The 19,282-nt window shown below is 52.6% G+C and overlaps 8 protein-coding genes across 8 annotated transcripts; 3 read left to right on the forward strand and 5 right to left on the reverse strand.

The window, feature by feature from the left end:
* Positions 1–267: 267 nt before the first annotated feature.
* On the forward strand, positions 268–1,158 carry CGGC5_v011674 (uncharacterized protein; the record flags this gene model as incomplete). Its single annotated transcript, XM_032023710.1, has 2 exons — positions 268–466; positions 524–1,158. 2 exons carry the CDS (start codon positions 268–270, stop codon positions 1,156–1,158), a joined length of 834 nt encoding a protein of 277 aa, XP_031879597.1.
* Positions 1,159–1,930: 772 nt separating this feature from the next.
* On the forward strand, positions 1,931–2,446 carry CGGC5_v011675 (uncharacterized protein; the record flags this gene model as incomplete). Its single annotated transcript, XM_066152567.1, has 3 exons — positions 1,931–2,078; positions 2,305–2,334; positions 2,388–2,446. 3 exons carry the CDS (start codon positions 1,931–1,933, stop codon positions 2,444–2,446), a joined length of 237 nt encoding a protein of 78 aa, XP_066007947.1.
* A 1,874-nt stretch (positions 2,447–4,320) lies between these two features.
* Positions 4,321–4,686, reverse strand: CGGC5_v011676 (uncharacterized protein; the record flags this gene model as incomplete). Its single annotated transcript, XM_032023709.1, has 2 exons — positions 4,321–4,616; positions 4,674–4,686. The coding sequence occupies 2 exons, from the start codon at positions 4,684–4,686 to the stop codon at positions 4,321–4,323; spliced, it is 309 nt and encodes a 102-aa protein (XP_031879532.1).
* A 1,160-nt stretch (positions 4,687–5,846) lies between these two features.
* Positions 5,847–8,024, forward strand: CGGC5_v011677 (uncharacterized protein; the record flags this gene model as incomplete). Its single annotated transcript, XM_032023708.1, has 3 exons — positions 5,847–6,119; positions 6,220–6,597; positions 6,648–8,024. The coding sequence occupies 3 exons, from the start codon at positions 5,847–5,849 to the stop codon at positions 8,022–8,024; spliced, it is 2,028 nt and encodes a 675-aa protein (XP_031879531.1).
* A 791-nt stretch (positions 8,025–8,815) lies between these two features.
* Positions 8,816–9,550, reverse strand: CGGC5_v011678 (uncharacterized protein; the record flags this gene model as incomplete). The annotated part of the gene is made up of 1 exon (XM_032023707.2): positions 8,816–9,550. The coding sequence occupies one exon, from the start codon at positions 9,548–9,550 to the stop codon at positions 8,816–8,818; it is 735 nt and encodes a 244-aa protein (XP_031879530.2).
* A 606-nt stretch (positions 9,551–10,156) lies between these two features.
* On the reverse strand, positions 10,157–11,828 carry prlL-6 (MFS transporter prlL; the record flags this gene model as incomplete). Its single annotated transcript, XM_032023705.1, has 4 exons — positions 10,157–11,094; positions 11,142–11,402; positions 11,456–11,507; positions 11,568–11,828. 4 exons carry the CDS (start codon positions 11,826–11,828, stop codon positions 10,157–10,159), a joined length of 1,512 nt encoding a protein of 503 aa, XP_031879606.1.
* Positions 11,829–12,733: 905 nt separating this feature from the next.
* Positions 12,734–14,011, reverse strand: CGGC5_v011680 (uncharacterized protein; the record flags this gene model as incomplete). The annotated part of the gene is made up of 1 exon (XM_032023704.1): positions 12,734–14,011. One exon carries the CDS (start codon positions 14,009–14,011, stop codon positions 12,734–12,736), a length of 1,278 nt encoding a protein of 425 aa, XP_031879609.1.
* Positions 14,012–16,990: 2,979 nt separating this feature from the next.
* On the reverse strand, positions 16,991–17,701 carry CGGC5_v011681 (uncharacterized protein; the record flags this gene model as incomplete). Its single annotated transcript, XM_032023703.1, has 1 exon — positions 16,991–17,701. One exon carries the CDS (start codon positions 17,699–17,701, stop codon positions 16,991–16,993), a length of 711 nt encoding a protein of 236 aa, XP_031879604.1.
* Positions 17,702–19,282: the final 1,581 nt, after the last annotated feature.

A 19,282-nucleotide genomic window follows, 5' to 3' on the forward strand; every position in this document is an offset into this window, starting at 1 on the left:
GCGCATGTCCCCGTTATGGTGTACGCCCTAGGTACAAAATAACGAGACAGGGATCTCGCGCAAGTGACGTCTGTCAGGCCTATCAAGTCAAGCTTACATTCATCAGGCATCCAAAGTGTCCGTCGCACAGCATTAGAACGGTGGCTGGTAGCGCGTCGTGCCGCACCGCGTTGTGTTTGGAACTCTCGCAAACTTCTTTGAAGATTGCTGGCTCAAACTTGCGCGGGATTATTCTTTGGAAAATCCCGCACGCTAGTTAATATCATCATGGCGCAAACGCACTACCGTTACCGCCGAAGTGCGATCGGCTCAGACGCATTTCCTCGTCGCGGGGGCAAGCGAGAAGAATCGCCGCCCAAAAGGCGGGGTTCCGCCAAGATTGGCACCACAACAAAGCAGATCTCAAAGAAAAGACGTGTCAAAACCGCCACCATCAGCTCAAGCCCAACCGAGCCCAAGGACGAAGGTATGATCATCAACCCAAGCGCCAGTCCTTACAGGTTGTAACCGTGAATTCTCATAGAGTACGACGATGACGACAGGATAATCGGTCATACGTCAACCGGCAACGGCCATTCTGTGAGCCTCATCACAGAACGAGCTACCGATCAATCGCGCAGAAATGTGCCCGAAGTGATCGTTCAACAAGCGACACCCTCAAAAGTATATGCGTATTGGGGCGCTTTGGGGAAGTCCCGCGAGGAGACGATTGGGACTGATCACTTCAATGTGTTTGCAATTCTTGACCACGACTCTCAAAGCAAGCGCCTGAGAGTGCAATGGGTAGGATACTCGGACTCGGTTCAGGACACAAGTTGGGAAACAGTCCCTAAGATACGACGTCTTGATCCAGCTCTTTTCAAGGACTATCTCGTCGCTCGGGGACTGACAGGCAGTCTCCAGCAGAGACGCAAAACGATAGGGAGGCCTCAGGCCCCGAAGCCCAGGGCCCAAAAAGGAGGAGAGGAGCATCCGATCAACCGAACAGGTATCCGCGACGATGCAAGATATAAGGTGGCGTTGGAGCTAATTGGAATATCTGGCCGAGATTTGCGTCGTCTGACCAAGGTCATCCTCGATTTTGACATGGACGAGCGCATTACGCATCGATCCCTCATGCCCAAGGATGGCAGCCGAGGCAGAGGTTTACTTATCTAGCAAGAATAAAACGAGGAATTGAGCTGAAAACGTCAACGCAGCGATCAGGTTAAGGGCTAGGCTCCCATGATCGAAGTCAAACAGTTTGGAGTCCGCGCGTGAAAGAAGACTGTCGACGATTCATAGATCTTTGCCACAATGCCGAATAATGTTGCTCATAGAGCGGGTTTGGGAGAAAATGTATTTTCACTCAACACGTCTGTTGTCACCATCATGTGTTCAAATTTTCGCCTCTCGGTAGTGGAATGAATGTGGGAACATGGTTGTCATACCGAACACCTTGGTTTGCGAGATTGCAAAGTTCGAGGCAAGGAAGCATTTGCCTCGGCGTGAATTGCTTGCTTCAGGCCTCAAACATCGGTTCAGGTTCGTCAATGTCATCTTGTCAATCGGTGTTCAGACGAGCTTCTCATGTTTCCGCGTTATTTCCGCAACGAAAAATGCGAGCCTGATTGTGGTCCTGACCCTAGTGGTTGTTTGTTGTTTGTTGCATGTTTGTCGACTGGGGTTGAAATCAGACGACATGGGCAGTTTCCCGAGGCACTGCACCCCAGTCCTCCAAGCACGGTCGGCATATACACACTGTGACACTACGCTGCTTGGTTCATCTCTCGTGTCATCATCTGGTGCAATGATACCGATAGGTCTGAGTTCGTGTTGGTGCTCTAGTTATCCTTGTCCGATACGCCGCTAACCAACTCGTGTTGTTAGACTGGGGCGAGTCACCCGCAAGCGGAGGAGGCTCGACTTTCCACGTTAGTCTCCCCACACAATGCCCTTGTCTTGTCTGTCTGGCTCTGATCTACAATTGGCTGCCGTACGGTGTGGCCCAGAAGGAGGCCGTCTTGGCTCATCCCGGAGACCAGCCATCCCTTCTCAGTTCCGATCCAACGCCGACCGCTTGCTTTCATACAGCGTTGGTTACCCCTTGCGGCTGTCGTCTAAATCTGTTGGCGCCAAAAGACCCTGCACCCAAGCAAGGTTAGGAGGGCGGCAAATAAACACCTTGCCGGGGAGGCTTTGAGAGCCTCGGCAGCTTCATTACAAAACATTGGGAGCGACTCCAACGATAAGTGGGAGGACCTCCAACTTTTATTTGGCATTGCCTTCATTCCCGCTGTCGGGCTCATAAGCGCGCAAACATAGTCTTCGATGTTTCCTCTTACTCAAGTCTAGGTACGACATTCCAACGTATACATGCGACTCTTTCACTCACAGGAATCACACAGTCCTTTCGGGTGGCGGCACGGAGCCTGCGTTTGCACCGGCCAACAATTACTTGGGTTGACGATGGTTCCAAACTTATCGAGCAGCCCACGGCTTTCGGCAATTACACCTGAAGATGGTGTTCAAAGGGAGGAATTACAAACTCCACTGTCAGACGTGCCCGACAATGAGCCATCCAATAGCTCTCCTGCCCATCTCACAACGTGTTTTTCTCAAACACCAACCATACCCACTTGCTGGGAAGTTTCAACTGTTGTGATCAAAGGACCCCCACGAGACCCCCGACTAAGACGGAAGAAGCTGTCTGCGTTTGGAAGATCCGATTACCGATACGCCCGCACACTCGTGAAAGCCTTGGAACGTCGACGAGCAAAAGGGTTCGCATTCGAGGAAGACGATTTGAGATTTCCGAGAGAGGTCAGGTCCAGAATTGAGCGAGACTTGAAGTTTGAAAGGATGGTTCAACAGACCAAGAGAGAGATGAGGCAAGCAATGCGAAAGGCAAAGCTGGAGAAGGAAGCCTCGGCTCAGACAAATTCGACTGCGTTGACACGATAGCACGGAGTGTAGTACTTTGGACTTCAGTGACAGGGTCTCTGTAGGATTGTAGGGCTAGGCTTCCAAGGCAGGATGATAGTCCCGAGTGGGGAATGAGCATTATCGTGACAACCTCGTCTACCTTCAAGGAAGTCACAACACAGAAGAGGTTCGCCAAGCCAAGTCTATAGTTGCAATCGTCGGGTCTTGTTTCATCGTGAAATTCAACACTTCTATGACTGGTAGGCCTTTTCCATTCGGATTTACTGGAACATCTGGCTCGTGCCTCACGAAGGGTATCATTACGCCCCTTCCCAAACGTGCAGTCCCCCTTTGTATTGCCCGCCTGAGGGCACTTAAGTACTTGCGATTCCACACAAGGCAACCGCAGCCACAGCCTATCCCTCAAGATCCTCTCACTGTCTACCGTTTGCCAACAGCAGCAACTGGTCTGGTGGTGTAGTGGTTATCACGTCAGTCTCACACACTGAAGGTCCCCGGTTCAATCCCGGGTCAGATCAACTTTTTGTTTTGTGGGCTATCCTTCCGTTTGACTGTAATTGATTTCTGGGTCCTATCACTTACTAAGGCTTTGCAGTACTTTTGGATAGATTTTGAGAGGCCAAACAAACATCGCTTTTGAGACATTGGCTGCACTTTATTGCTGATGAATGCGCTCCCTGCTGCACCGCCATCTAGCCGTTGAATGTTCTTGCCGATGGATAGCAGTTTCTCCTTTCTTCCCGTCGCCATCACCGGCGCAGTCCCGGCAGACGGTCACGCTGAGTCCGAGAACATTGTTCTCGATGAACAGACAATTGGGGCGATCCTAGACTTGATTTCATTAAGTCAGCCGGACCGGTTGAGATTTTCTGTCCTTATCGAGAGCAAGTCTGGGTTAGAAGACATCGCCTGCGAATTTCGGCAAAGTCAGCTGCGAGAGGATTACGGAGTGGTTGGTATGCAAATGATTGCTTGTCTTTGTGATTCACTAACTATAGGGGGTTACCCCAAGGAAATGCAGCCCCGAGGGCTTTGGCCAGACAGCGATGAAACTGCATAATGGATCACGTCACATCGGGATCCTTGACTGGCACGTCATCTTCATCAGGTAAGGCATGCAGAGACCGTTGGGGAGGGGTGGAACAGATTACTTTCTTGTGATATATTCGACGTCTTGTACGGGTGGCTAAATCCCATCCGTGTTTCACGTCAATACTCTGAAAGCCGCTCGTCGCGCCCAGAAGCAATGCTTGTTAACCCATCCCTCATTATCCTTGTTGTATATCCTCGGTCTTGCCAAATTCCAGGCCCTTTATGCCCATGACGGTGCTTGCTTGTCTCCGTCGCCCTTCGCCCCGCACAATCTGATGGAAGCCAGCGGGAGCCGTCGCACCTTTACTCGACAAGAATTGGCAGCTCGGTGGTCGACGTAGAAATGGAGTAGCCCATGAAAAGGTCCTTCATGATCTCGAACGCCGTGGCATACTTGTCGCTGTCGATGAAACCGCCTTGAATGTCGATGACGGTATGTGCAGTGTCGCCGTGCCAGACAGTCTCAACGGTGACGGAAGAGTTGGGAAAGAGGTGCCGAAGGTCTTGGACAGCGATTCTGGATTGTCTCTTGACGTCGCCGTCGGTGTTGAGGACGTGGAAACCGGCGGTGTGGTAGATGATTCTTGGCTGCAGTCTGGCTGTCTGTCGTGTCAGTCGACTGCAAAGAATGGGAAATTTGTGGGGGGAGAGCATACTGTAAGGCATCATGATGGTGATGCTAATCCTACGATTGCTTGCAGTGACGTATTTTCCAGGGCCGAATGGCGAGATTTATTCGTGATGGACCGGGAGATTGGAGGTGTTGTTGGCGGGGAGCATGTTTCTGCGTCGCCCGCCGACTGCCACGGATGGAACGCAGGTGCACCTTCTAGGTGAGTGACTGTTTTGCATGCTCATCGATCGCGGTGCAGTCGCGTCCAAATTCACCAGGCAGGCACAGCTGAAATGCTGCACTCATGGCGCCTTCCTCCGATTTGTTGCCCCACCGCCGTGGCCGACCCGCACTGGCGTCCCGGCTCGGCCGCCGCAGATGTGGGCCCTGCATCGGGACGCCACCCGGAAGGCAGCCTAGGATTTCACGAAGGGTATGGACTCATCTGGGAATGCGATGCTTGTCAATGGCCAGGCACCGGAGGGCACAAGTCGGATTAATGGTCAAAGTGATGACTTCTACATTGCTTGAAGTGAGCAACTAAGGACTCCCCCCTCAAAAGTTGTCATCAGTTGTAGTGTTGTGTCCGGTCTGAGAATTCGGGGTTCTGCGGGACCACCGGTCGGCATGGAATTTTACATTTGACCAGGACTAGTGACTCTGGGTGCAACATTGCCAAATACGGCTGTGGAGCGAAAGAACAGCTTAATGTGAATCAAACACGATATCACGTGATGTCGAGCTCTAAAAAGGCAATGCACTTCCCTTGTTTTCAATCTGCGGTGGCTCATTCGGGAGGGATCCCCAACCAACAAACAAACAAATAGTCACCTCCACTCCATCCCGTCAACCGCTAATCTCGGAACAACCCCCGTAGATGAGTTAATCCGACGGCCTGTTCCCGGACGGGCTCCCGTCTTCCCCGGGGCACCGCTTGGGCACCTCCAGTGCTGTGCCTTAGACCACCACCACTGAACCGTCCCCACTGCAGTGTGATGGGCTCCAGTGTCCATCCCGCCCTTGCCTCGTCGCGGTGTGCCAGCTCAATCCACCCTCACTGAGCCACCCACTCACTCACTCACTCCACGTCACTCGCTCGCTCACCCGCCCACCCGTCCACCGCCCTCGACGTCGCATCTCATCAATCGCCGCCGCCGCACAACTCCATCGACAACCTTAATTGAGTTCGCGCGCGTGCGCGCACTATTGCGTCGCGATGAACCTCACCGAGGCGCAGGCCGAAAAAGTCCTATCAACGTGGCGCATCTCCCGCCTCGAGGACATCCTCGGCCCCGAGCTGTCGCCGCGCTCGTGGAGCAACAACCTGCGCAAACACCTGTGCATGCTCTGCCGCCTCGTCAACCTCGAGCAAGCCCGCATCCTGCTGTCAAACGAAGTCACAGCCCGTCTGGCCAATCGCACCCGCAATAGGGGCATCCGTCGCGATCACTTGAGTGATGTTGATGTCATGCGCGTTCTTGATAGACAGGTCCGTTCCGAAGACACGCCCAACTCTCACTGCTCCGCTTCAACTTCTCCCGTTTCCGAGTGAACTGTCCAACGACAACCGTCATTGACATGCTGCACAGGAAGCGCAAATACGAGGGCATTCCGACGTCTACAGCCAGTACTCACCCTCGCCGGCGGCGAACCAGGCAATGAGGCGTCTGGACAGGGTGTCGGAAACCCCCGACTACACCCGCCCCTATCCACCCGGACCGAGTCCGGACCTCTCCGCCGATGCCTCATCTTACCACCCAAGTACGGCATCATCCCCCGCCTCAACCTCCGCCTCGACCTCCATCACTACCGCCCCGTCTTCCAACCCACGCACAGGGCCTTCATTACAATGGTCCTCCACCGCCCTCCAACTCCTGGCGCGCAACGCCGCGGTCGGCAGCCGGAGTGACTACTATGACGCCGGCCCGTCAACATTCGACGATGGAGATCGTCGGATGAGTCTAGGGGTGCGTCGCCGGGACCAAACATCTCAGAATCACCGCTGACACTTTTCCAGCCAAGGGATGAAGATGGTACTCCCGCCCGCTCATCGCCAATACACGGCCTGCCATCACGAACGCCGGCCTGGGCCTTGCCCCAACACTCCCGTCAATCACAAAATCCACATCAACCGCAACCATCACGGCAGTCCCAGCTTTCACATCAACGGGAATACTCGCGTCAACCGCAATACTCACAGCAACCGTCATCATCTGCCGGTCAACGTCACGGCAGCCCGGCAAGCGAGATTGTAGTCCAGATTCCAGAAACGAAAACTGGCACACCGGTCAGAGCGACCAACCATCGAGAGACGAACCGTCGAGACACCAACCTCATGGCCGCGCCGCCGCCAAGAGCCCGGTCTCCCACGACAGCAAGGACCTCTGGCAACTCGGTCGCCCACGCCAGAGCAGAGGAATCGCCACGGTCTAGGCCCACCAGGACCACCGACGACCCAGAACCAAACACCAGGGCCGGGGCATCACCACGGCAAAGGCCACTCCCAACACCGTCACTCAAGACCGATACCTCGGGAATCCGCGCCATGACCGAACCGCCCCAAAGAACGCAGACCACCGCTACTACTACCACCACCACCACATCATCCTCATCATCCTGGAACAATTTCCGCCCCGAATCCCACGTTCCCGCGTCGGCCCCGCAAAGGCCATGGCCGGGGACTACATCAAGAACAAACAACCCACCAGAACACCGCACCAGGCCCCCGGACCCGCCGCGGAGGAGCGAGAGCAGCACGACCCCCATGACCGACGACACAGAAGGCATCACGGTAGTAGAGCGCCACAAGAGGAAACGGGAGAGCATGATGGCCGACCTCGAGGGCGACATCGAGAAGCTGGGCTATAGGGTCGACATACAGCGGACAACAGTCAAGCTCCGCCAGCACGAGTACGCTCAGGAGCAACGACACCTGGAGGCCGCCCGCGTCAAACTCGAGAGTCTTTCATCGGGGGACGCCGTCGCCGCCCAGGTGGAGCAGTTTCAGGGTTTCCTCGCAGGCCTTGACGATCTCGTTGCCAGATACCCCGCCGTACTTCACGCGCACGACGACCACAGCGCCAACGACATGGGTCGAACCCTGGCATCGCCGTCTCAGCCGCCGGAGGAGACAGACATGGGTCTTCAACCCGGCATGCTCTTCGACGCCCTGAAGAGGGCCGTCAGGGTCAAGATGGGCTCGGCAGCACATCAAACAGAACGACTACAGGATACGAGAAGGGTGGGTGAAAGAGAGCTCAGGGTGGCCCAGGCCGCCGTGGACGAGACGTTGGCAACACTGGAGCGTGCAAGGGAGGACCTTTCCAAGCTCGAAGATGACCTCCACTTCTTGTCGATTGAAAAGGAGCGCTTGAGTGACAGGTTTGGTTCTTAGCACACGAACCAACAGATGAAAATTTTTATGAGGCATCATGTCACAAGTAATGAAGTTCCGCAATGGATACCGTTTGTTCATCAGTTTTAGGTTAAGCGGTCACTTCCCGTGTTTAGGGACGGTCATATTGGGGGTGTAGCACGACAGGGCCAGATGCCAAAGTAAATGCTGCTTTTGAAGATCTCGTTTTTCAGGCAATCACCAGCGGCAGCAAGGACAAGAAGGCGTACGGACACCAAACGCTTCATTTGAAATATACCAATAGACAATGACGCAAGGAGTCGCTGAGACCAAACATTCATCCAACCCCGAGCATCGTTACCGTCGCTGTTTTTGATGCATTCAACGAGCACCAGCAGTAGCGCAGGATCAACACATCGCCGCAGAGATGAAGACTCTCATCTGTAGATGAACTCATAATCGTCCTGCAACTGGACTTATACTCATTCCTTCCGTCTTTTGAACAGCCTTCGCTGACTTTTCCCTCCTTTTGTGGCGCGTGTCTCATCCCTATCATCGTCCTGGGCTGATTGGGGATTGCTGCCGGTTTCTCTTGGCATTAGGAGGTTCTCGGTTGGGATCGGTTCTTTTGTTTTGCTGGATAGTTTGAGAAAGGTCTTGAGTTTGGATGGTTTGGGGTCAACGCTCGGTACTTTCGCAGAAATAAAGTTGGAAGGGATGGAAGCTTCTGCAGAAATATTGTCAGAAACGCTGGCTGTAAGTCAAAGGTGAGAAACAAACTGACCATCAGCCTCTTTCACGTGTCCTTTCAGGACCGCCAAGATTCTGCGCTACAGATTCTTGCGCTTCTCGACATCCGCGGGTTCGTTTGGGGGATGTACATCATTGGTAGTTTCCACCTTAGGCTGTGTGGCACCCGAAGTGTTGGTGTTGCCAGGCTTCTGCTTCTTTTCACTGTCGCTCGCATCTTTCGGTAAAGAAGACTCGGGAAGAGAAGGCTTCTTGCTTGCATTGGGGTCAGTAATCTTCGTCTCGCTGGATGATGCGTCTGAACCCTGGGAATGCGAAAGGGGTGAGGCTGGAGTAATGGCATCGACGTCATCACCCGCAAAAGGCAGACGGGGAGGAGCTGGGATGATGGCATCGACGTCGTCATCCATAGACGGTGGATGGGGAGTTATGGTCCTGATCCAGTTGTCAATCCGGGTGCCCCAGGCGTAAAGGTCGCGGAGTAGGGGGTCCTCTTGCACATTGAGACGGCGAATACATTGGGTGCCGGGAACGTTGGCTATTGTCGGCTCAAGAGAGCCTGACTGTGGGGGTCTGTTGGTGTCAGGTACAGACCTCATTGACCTTTGAGAGCCCGACCTAGAATGGATATCATTGAGAACTTTGGGCCTCGTCGACTTCCGAGAGCCCAATCTGGAAGCACTGTTGTCAGTAGGTGCGGATCTCGTCGACTTCTGAGAACCCGAGGTGGGATATTTGCTGTTGGACAGTTCGAGTGCTGTCGGCTCCCCAGAGCTCGAGCTGGGAGCTCCGTTGTCGGAAGAAACGCAGCGCATATTGGGAGAAATGGGGTGGTATGGATGGAGTGGTTGTGTCGAGGAAGTAATCCGACCGGAGTTCGGTCTCAGTGAAGTACGAATGGAGTTGCGAAAACGGCTTTGATACGTATGCAATGCGGAATGGGATGGATTATGTTTGCGTCCGATGTTGATATTGCAGTGATGATGTCGGAGGAAAAAGGCCGGAGGAGGGGGGGAGAGTCGAGACAGGGACGTGTCATGGGAAATGTGGCAGACTCGTCGGGTCAGTTGGTTGAGGTAGGCGCAGTTGTTTCGTGCTTGCTGTTGATGTGAAGGAGGCAAGTTTGAGGCTGGGCTGCTTCCAAACTGACTTGAGAAAGAACGACAGGCTGGAGCATGCAGTGGCAGTGACGCCTGCGCGTAAAGCTCGAGAGAGCGTTTAAATTTCCAATAAGGCAGGCAAGGTTAACTAAGGCAAGGAAGGTATCGTGGCCACCGCAAGTGCTCCTCGAGAGCCAAGGCCCCTTTAGCCCTTCCTGAAGCTGGCTTGGCACCACCCTTCTTCCTTTCCAATTCTAGCAAACAGGAAACCCCGGTTGGCAAACCTTCCAGCCGTCTGCGGAGTTCTGCGAACGTGACAACTCAAGAGCCATGCTCATTCAGGGCCATGATTTCGCGCTCGACCTTCGTCACTGGCTGTTTCGGAAGAAGCCTGAACACCCAAGGAGCCGCGATGGCAAGCAAGGCCCCCAGTCCGCAGGTGGCAGTCAAAGTCGAGAACCCGACCAAGTGCTGTGGCGGACCCGTGCTGGGCCACAGATAGCTCCCGTAGATGATGGCAAGGTGTCCAAACGAGTTGACCATCGCGATCGCCACCGACCTCTTCTGGTCCGGAAACGGAATCGACTCGCTCGTCCAGTTGAGCATCAGCGGCAGACCCGTGTACAGCCCCGCCACGAGTAGACACATCATGATGTACTTGGCGATTGCGGATTTGACGACTGCCGAAACGAGGCAAGCGACGGCCGCGAGTCCAAACAGGCCGACACTGTGCCATCGACGGTCCTGGGTTTTGTCTGAGGTCCACGACAACGCTAGCTGGCACACCGCACCCGTGACCCAGATCGGAACCGTCATCCACTGAGCCGTTACATTGGTGTAGCCCATCGCCTTGAGGATGGTCGGGACAAAGTACGAGATGGACATGCCGAGGATGATGATGCTGTATGACACGAGGAAGAACCACGTCTTGCCATCGCATACCACCGACTTGAACGCTTCCCATGAGGTCATCCGGCGAGTCGTGGCGTGGACGCTCAGTTGCCGGTCGACTAGAATCCGGACCCTGGCGAGGCGACGCTCTTCCGACGAGAAGTATCGCGCATTTTGAGGATAGTCGGGGAGAATAAAATAGAGCCCGAACCCGCAAGCGACGGTGAGAACTCCTTCGATGATGAGAAGCCAGCGCCATCCAGGGATTCCGCGCGTTCCTTCGAGACCTTTGATGATGGCGCCAGCCATGATACCACCAAGCGCTGGGGCAATGCAGCCAGACGTGTAGAAGATACAGAACCGTTTGCCTGTGGTCTTGTAAGCAATGGCTTCCAATTTGTCTCGGAGAACGCACCGATTTCTTTCTTTGTGTACCAGCAGGTCAGGAGGAAGATGGCACCTGGGAACAGACCAGCCTCAATGCAACCCAAGAAGAAACGACCGGCTAAAAAGCCGTTGTAACTCTTTGTCTGCGATAGACCAATAACGACACAACCCCAGACCCAGACAATGGTGGGAAGGTAGAGAGAAGGCCGACATTTGTTCATGATCATGTTTGAAGGGACCTCGCACAGAAAGTATCCTACAAAGAAAAGGTAGACCAGCAGGGAGTAGTCTGCAACGAAGCGTCAGTTTGCCGCAAGATTCTCAAGCATGCAAATAACCCACCATTATCGGCCATTTGAAGGTCATCGCTCATACCGGCAGCATTCGCATTGGCCTCAAAATCATGTCAGCATCTCTCCATGATGAACCATGACTGCACGGGATGCCTTCTTACAATGTTCCCCCGATCGAGGTAGGCTAGCACGTACATCCACCAAAGGCATGGAAGCAGCACGAAGTCTATCTTCCGGACGAGACGCTTCTCCTCTGCGGTATCAGGCACGTGATTCTGTAGCGCCACGGCCAGTTCCTCATCTTCGTCGAGTTCGTCATCGGGCTTGATTACATCTCCGGCCGTAAACCCTTTGGGCGGATCTGCCCGCGGAGATGGCGGCATCGTATCCTTGACATCGGGGGCCTTGGTGCTGTCGGTCATACTCAGGCTCAAAGATGACACGTAGAAGGCTTTTGTATCCTAATACCGAGCAAATGTTGTTGGGAAATTTCCAGCAGCTAGGAACTTGCCGGGCTACATTGGAGGGTTCGTTCATCTAAAGAGGTTCACAGCCGGCAACAACAACCTCAATTCACTCAAGTCATTCGGGTTTCCTTAACCGGCGATTTCATGAAGACCTGGTCGCTTGGCGACTTGGCAAGATAAGTCGATTGGGCTAGATGGTTTAGATTCCCTGGGATTGGGGACAAAAGTGGATTTGCCAAGGCGATGGATGAATGTCTTCCTTGGGGATGTCCAGAATGCGGGGATTTTGCTGCCCCGCGTGTGACCTCCACCAAGGGTTGTATGGTTCAGATAGTCTAGGCTGGGCAAAGATATCGGCGTTGGTTGCCGAAGGAAGAGCTGAAAATTTCCTCCTATGGCATTGCAATGGATATGGGAGCACAAACCATCTGCGGTTTTCTTAATTTGAAACGAGGCATTAACCCAACGTCACGCGAGATGAATCTTTGCCATAAACCTGTTCACATGGCCGTCATTGCTGTGCATTGAAGTCGCTGAGTCCGATCTCCCTTTCGATGCATATTACGCTAGTCTTTTCCTAAGACCGTCTCCTTGGTTGCGAAGCTGCATACCGTCCTGTAACCGCTGGTGTAGACCACCATTTCCCCAATCTTTTGGGCGTAAATTACACAGGCGAGAAGGTATGCCTACCGCCAGGGGTTTCCAAGTGTTTCCGTGATTCTCGAGATCAGACTCAGGCCTCTCGTGACCAAGCAGAGCCCTACAAATATCCGCCAGACAAGACCATCCTTCGTGTTTGCAAGCCTAAACCCAGAGCAGTCCACTGTCATGCTAGCTGTTGAAAATTGTAGTCAAAGGCTTCACCAGTGTTCTATGGAGCCTTCCGCCTCCACTTCGAAAACCTTGAGTGATGGGAACAAAGTCTTGACTGTTCGAGCAGCCACCTCCGTCGCCTCGTGGTCAGGAAGATATGTGTCGAACAGCGTATTTCGTACACGAAGGACCCGGAGACTTTTCTGAGTTTTCATCGTAACGTCTTTAAGCTCGAAAACATCAGGAATGTGCACGGCGAAACCGAGATAAGTCTTCTGCAAATTCGTCTGAAGGCGCGCAATCCCCTCGATAAGTCCATGGGTGTCGACAACACTTTCGAGATTCCAGCTGAAGTAATCCAGCTTGCCGAGGTGACGAATCAAGTCAAGAATATCAGATTGCTCAACTTCCCGGTCGAAAAGAGGGTGTAGGTTGGGTTGTCTCGTGCTGGTTAGAGAAAGACTCGCCAAGTCCCGAAGCTTCGCGAGTTGGGAGAAACTGGTGGGAGGGAAATTAACAGTGTCGCCTAAATCTATTTTCAGGCTAGTCAGGTCAGTGAGCCGTGAGATTTCCTGAATGACAGTGTGGTGGCTGATGCGAATGTCAAGGTGCCGAAGTGCTTCAAAACCGGCCGCGCCGCTAGCAACCGACGGCCCGAGAAGCATCAATCTAGGAAGCTGCTCCGTTTTGAGTTCGAATTTCTCAAGGGAGGGGCATCTTCGGAAATCCTGAACCAGGCTATCAGGAGGCCTGCCGCTGCCAAATCGCACCAAAGCGTGCTCCAAGTTTGGCCATGAGATGGCGTTTTTGGGCTTGAGGTCGAGAGAGGAACCCAAGGCGAAGTCGATATCAAGCCGTTTCAGATGGCTGAAGTTGCGAACCTGCCCGATGAAAGTTTCAGGGACCCGCTGGGAGGATAACATCTCCAAGTCGAGAATTCTGTAGAGCTGGGCGAAGTGGCGAAGGAGATCCAAAGCAGCTGCGTCGCACCGAGTGACATTAACATTTTTCAGGGATCGAAGCTTGGGGAAGCTAAGAGCCAACACTCTTGGCAAAGTCTCTGAGGATATCTGTCTAACGCGGAGAGTTCTAACGTGGTTGGCATACGTTTGTCTTCTGCCGTTGCTAGACGGCACCCGCATGAGTGCAGACAGCTCGGCTTCTTTCCATCTCACTTCAATAGCGAGATCGAAACATCTGTTGTTGAGCTGGGCTAAGAGAACCAGTCTCCTCTTTGGTAGGTGTTGCAGGATTGCAATTTGCATTTCGGTTGGCATGCCCGAGAAAGCATCCCATAAGTTGCGGTTGGGGGCTTGCGACGACATTGCGATTTCGGATAAATGGGATCGGTGAGGATGGATGGAGAGATACTTGGTGACCTGTTGTGATGGGTTGCGTCGAGAGAGATGTTTTGGGAGTGAAGTTCGAATGGCGAGAGAACATTGACGTGAGGTGAGGGTAGGTCAGTGGAGGTGAGGCTGGTGGTTGACTTCACATGCTGGCTGAGGCAGGACGAGTGCAAGAGGATGCCCCAAAGCTGAGCAGCTCCTTCCATACATATCGGGCTATCTCCCTGGGTAACGACACTTGTGGCTCCAGCTGCAGCAGCGACTTCGTGCTCCGTCATCTGAACTTTCCATTCCAAACAAAAGCTCGTTTGTTCGTTTGAGGTGTCGTCAGCAAAGTCAGGACTGCGGATCAGGCAGGAAGGGGGGTGATGGGCAGCCCATCCACACCAGCTTTTACGGAAGCCGCCCGCCTGCCCTTCTGGCGGACTGGCTAGTGATAACACCACGATTTGGAAGGTCAGACTCCCTGCCTTCGTCCTGACGCAGTGCTGGCCATCCCATTGATGGCTTCCATCTTCCGCGGCACTCATCAACCAGAACAAAGGGCGAATAGTTCAGTGGTAGAATGTCCGCTTCGCATGATACATCTACCTTGCTTGCGGAGGGTCCTGGGTTCAAACCCCAGTTCGTCCATTATTTTTATGCTTTTTGTTTCCAACCCCCGCCTTCTTTTTTCTTTTTGGCTCCTTTCGTTTTATGTAGCATACCAGACCTCACACCTGATTTTCTACCTTGGGATAATCGCCCTGTATCTGTATCTCAGCCCTACTAAGTTGAATGCAATGGGACCATCGTCTTCTGGGCTTGCTGCACAGCCTCAAATTCTCATTGCCTTCGATTACGAACTATCTTACAAACTCCGGCTCAGCTTCCACAGCCTGTCACGATAGTCATCCTAGCACCCTGGACAATGGCTTCTTGGTTCCAATTTTTTTTCGTGCAGTGTCATTTTCATTCCCATCCCAAAGTGTGCGATAACCAGATCAGGATGTACACGTGACGGAACATCTGTCGTCCTTCGTTGTACACTCATGCGTCTCGCTGAGCCTTTTCGAGTCGGTATCCAGCTCCTTCCAGATGCTGTTATCAGAAACAGACAGGTTCGACCCCGAAGAGAGTCCGCAATCCCCCGCCAACAACCCCGACTGCTTCCACATAGACCACCCCGAGTTAGGCCCACAGGCTCAGACTTGAACAAACCACTCTGGTTGTCGTAGACGTGGGTATAAAGTGGATTCTTCATTGAGCCCAGCCCTTTCTCCATGTCTGAAAACACGACATGAACTGAACTGATCATACCCGTCCTCGGTAAATCTGCTAGACTCAAAGTTCCTGGGTGTGTTATTTTGGCCTGCGGATAGGCGTGTACATCTAGCCTGACGTTCTGAAGGATTTCTCCTTTCAAGTTCCGTGAGTGACTCAAGGGTTTGGCTCGACTGGCAACGATCTCCGTTGCAAATTCGCTGGCCTGTTTGAAAAGTTCAGGGATGCAGCCCTCAGGAAACTAGAGATCGCGAAGCCGGCAAATGATTGGTGTGTCTTGGAGCTTCTGCTTTCCAGTGACTGAGTCCACGTACACGGGCGTTTGGCTGAATCGGAGCCGCCATAGATTCCCTAGTGGCCGGAGGACAGAGTCAGGAACACGTTGTAAGTTCCGTGCGGCTTCGTCGTAGACCATCAAATGCGACTTGGTTGAATAACAAAGTCGCGGGCCGGGATTATCGGCGGTAGAGCGACCATGGAGACCCCGCTGATTCGGAGCTTGAGATCCGCTGCGATTTCCTGGGCATGTTGACATAAATTTCATCCACTTTGAGAAACGGTCTGAAACTGGGTATCCGTCTAATCGGATTGACTCAGGAAAGTAAAACTTCATCTTGCCAAGAATCTCAATTCCTTCCAACAGTCCCTCATCAACCAATTAATTATGGAAGAATGTGAGCATCTTGGGCTCCGGGATGGATTCCCAGATGATCATGCCTGTACAAAACGCCATATTCAGACCTTCGATCAAGCTGTTACCGCAAAGCCAAGGTGAGTGCTGCAAAAGGCCTCTGCAATCAGTGGTGGAAACTTGCGAGGCGAGGTCACAGGCTTCTGTGAGCTTGTTGGGGTAAGCCACTGGGAGAGCTCTGATTCCAGATCTTTGATCATTTCATTCGTGAAATTGTAATCGTCGAACCCCTGGCTAGCTTGATGCTTTTTCCGAAGAAGCTGCTTCAGCGCACCTGCCCCTTGTAATTATGTATCTTGGACGATGGCTAGCTTTGTCGCCATACACAAACGCTCTGATTTCCTCGGTTCAATTGTAGAAGAACGCGGGGGCTCCAACACATGGCCTTTGAGATGGTGCATAGACCAACCACAAGAGACTGTGAAGGAGTCGACAATGCATTGCAGCTGGAACACATGGTGTGGAAGAATCTTCCTCTCATGCGGGGTCCCCGACTTATTCATGACGAGGCCAGTGAGAAAGCTTGCAAAGTTTAGTCTAATAAGACTTTTCTGCTTTCCATAAACACCGCTAGGAGACCAATCAAGATCTTCCAAAGCCAGCTGGCCGTCTATGGACACTCGAATCACCAAGGCTGGAAGCGCATAGAAGTTTACTAGATCATACAGCTACTCGATCGTGTGTTGACGGCGCCACGCTAATCTTTGGGCTTTTGTGGCTTGTTGTAGATCCAATCTCGGTTCCCAATCACGTATCCCCATTTGCATAGCCTTGGTGGGCTTCCCGTTCCGATTTTTGCGGTAGTCGGCGATGAAATCTAACAAGTCATAGAATGCATGAACCATAGACTGCTCGGCCATGTCCATCCAGCCTGACACTCTTCCCCAATACGCTTTGTCGGGACCATAGAGAGTGACCACCAGAAAGACTGCATACCAGTTGCATCCTCAAGAGCGGGTGTTCTCCTTCGGTTCAGCCCGGAAAGTGCGGAGTAAATTTGCTTACCCGTCACGGTTGGGGAACTCGGCGAAAATAGCCAGTTGGGCTTGCTGGATCATGGAAACCGCCATGTTCGATTGCGCTGCTGCGACGACGCTATTGAACCCCTCGTAGGCGACCTCTTGCCAGATGTCCTGTATGTACGTTCTCAGTGAAGACCACTCCTGAGCCAGAGCGTGTGTAGCCATGGAGCAGCTTCCGAAGGAATCAATATCGCAGTCAGTAAGGGACACGCGGTTGAAAGGGCCAGTCTTGAGGGCTCTCAAGACGTTGTGTTTCTTTCCCTTCTTTCCCTTCGCCGGCTTTCTCACCCTTTTGCATTTCTTCCGAGCCTGCCTCTGGGCAGGGACATGCATTGACGACCCCTCTTGTGGCTCATGGTCTGATGCCGAACCATTTGAATGAGACGATAGAGCTGAGAACATATTGCCGAACATGGTCTCGAGGTTTTGGACTCCTTCGAGAGGCTCGTCGTCCTCGAGGCTTTGACAGCGCTCCCATTTTTGGCCTCTCAGAACATTGCAAACTATGGAAAGGGCATAGATGAAAATCTTGTGGCACGCGTTGCTTCTCTCGAGGACAGGATCCAGCTGAGACGTCTGAAGAGAATGGTACTGTTCGTAGAATGAAGTCCTGATTCGGATGACGGACTTCAGTAACCCAAAGATGATGCTTGGAGTAGGCTGCCCGAAGTGCGCGATGCGACGCGCCATTGCCAACCTCGTTGAGATTGTGACGTGCCCGGTCGTCGTCGGCTGGAGCGGGTTTCGATCATTGTCTGCGACAGAGGGATCACGCCATTCGACGCGCTGATCACCCAGTACACAAGGAATCGAGTGTCTCATTGGTATCTGATATGCGCGTTCTCATTCATCATGGTCATGAACGGGCGCTAACTTGGTCATCGGAAGCGTTGAATGGCACCGAGTTCGCGTCGAGTAGATCCTGGGCACCAGAAGAAATCAGTCTCTAAGCGAAGACTGAATGTTGGCAGGATGGAAAACAACTCACTGGTAGCTGAGAATTGCTGTAGTAAACCGAGGTCAGCAAACAGTCAGCTGGCCAGTTTTCGAGAAGTTAAATGCTGCGATTTTGACTGTGTACAGGATATCCAAGACGTTTTCCGTGTGGAGTGGAGTGGGAGATTCCGAAACTCAACAAACGGTGACCAAGGCGTTTGTTCCGAGGCTGGAAGCTGACTGGGTATTGTGGCAAAAAGACAAAATGTCAGAGAACTGGCGACAATGACGGCAAGTTTGGGCGCAAACAGGACTGAAATGGCTAGGCTGGCGACTTTGATTTCTTTTCATTGTTGGCTGGGTGCAAAAGGATGTGCCTGGGGTCTCAGTTCAATGGTCAGCAAAACCATAGACATTTCGGTCTACCGCTGGCACCATGAAGAGCAAGAAGAACCGAGCAAGAAGAACCTCAAACCTCAATTTTGTTGTCCTTCAGATTCAATTCAGACTCTGAGCAAAACGGAATGTTGCAAGAACCATTGGTTGCAGCAATTAAATTTGTCTTTCATAATAACTCTTCGTTCCAATTTGCATTCGTCCAATTTATATTTACTAGGTGTTTAAATGCTGTAAATAACTACTATGTACATCTAGCTGTCTTTTTTACAGCTTCATTTGAAATAGAATAAGCACTACATCTCGGCAAGACCTCCAATATCATCCAGCTATTCCCAGGTCTCTGGTCTGGCCATTCTCGCCGTAGCGTGCATGGATGATCCACAAGTCCACAAGTGGACACTCACAATAGAGTTGATCATCTCATACGGTCGATTGGCCCAGTGGTTTAAGGCATCTGCTTTACAAGCGTATTCCGCAGAGGATCGCAGGTTCGATCCCTGCATCGATCACGTTTTGATTTTTGCACCTTTCCTTAACTTCAGAGAGCATAAGTCAAATGTCAATAACCTCACATTTTGCAGTGTGCATGGCCATTAGCTGTTTTACACGGGCGATTAAGTGGCAGTTGAGTAGCATGCTCTGCTATGTTAGGACTTTGAATTATGGATTGCATGGTCTTAGCTAGGCTGCCAGGCGACTCACGAAAAGTGCGGCCAACTGGAAGGCACCAGCAGCCTTTCACCAGTGAGAAGTTGGTCTGGAAACAGCAGGTACGGCCTAGGCTGCGCAAATCTCGTGCCTTCCCTTTCATTCACGTTTGCCCTCGAGCTGCCACACAGCCCACCAACCTCTCGACCGCCCATCAACAACCGAGTGAACCCACAACAAAATTCGTCTTCACCTCCACATCTCAACCGACACCAACGAGCTCTGCCA

The sequence above is a fragment of the Colletotrichum fructicola genome (genome assembly GCF_000319635.2).
Source record: "Colletotrichum fructicola Nara gc5 chromosome Unknown KSG_Nara_v1_contig07, whole genome shotgun sequence".
Lineage (NCBI taxonomy): Eukaryota > Fungi > Ascomycota > Sordariomycetes > Glomerellales > Glomerellaceae > Colletotrichum > Colletotrichum fructicola.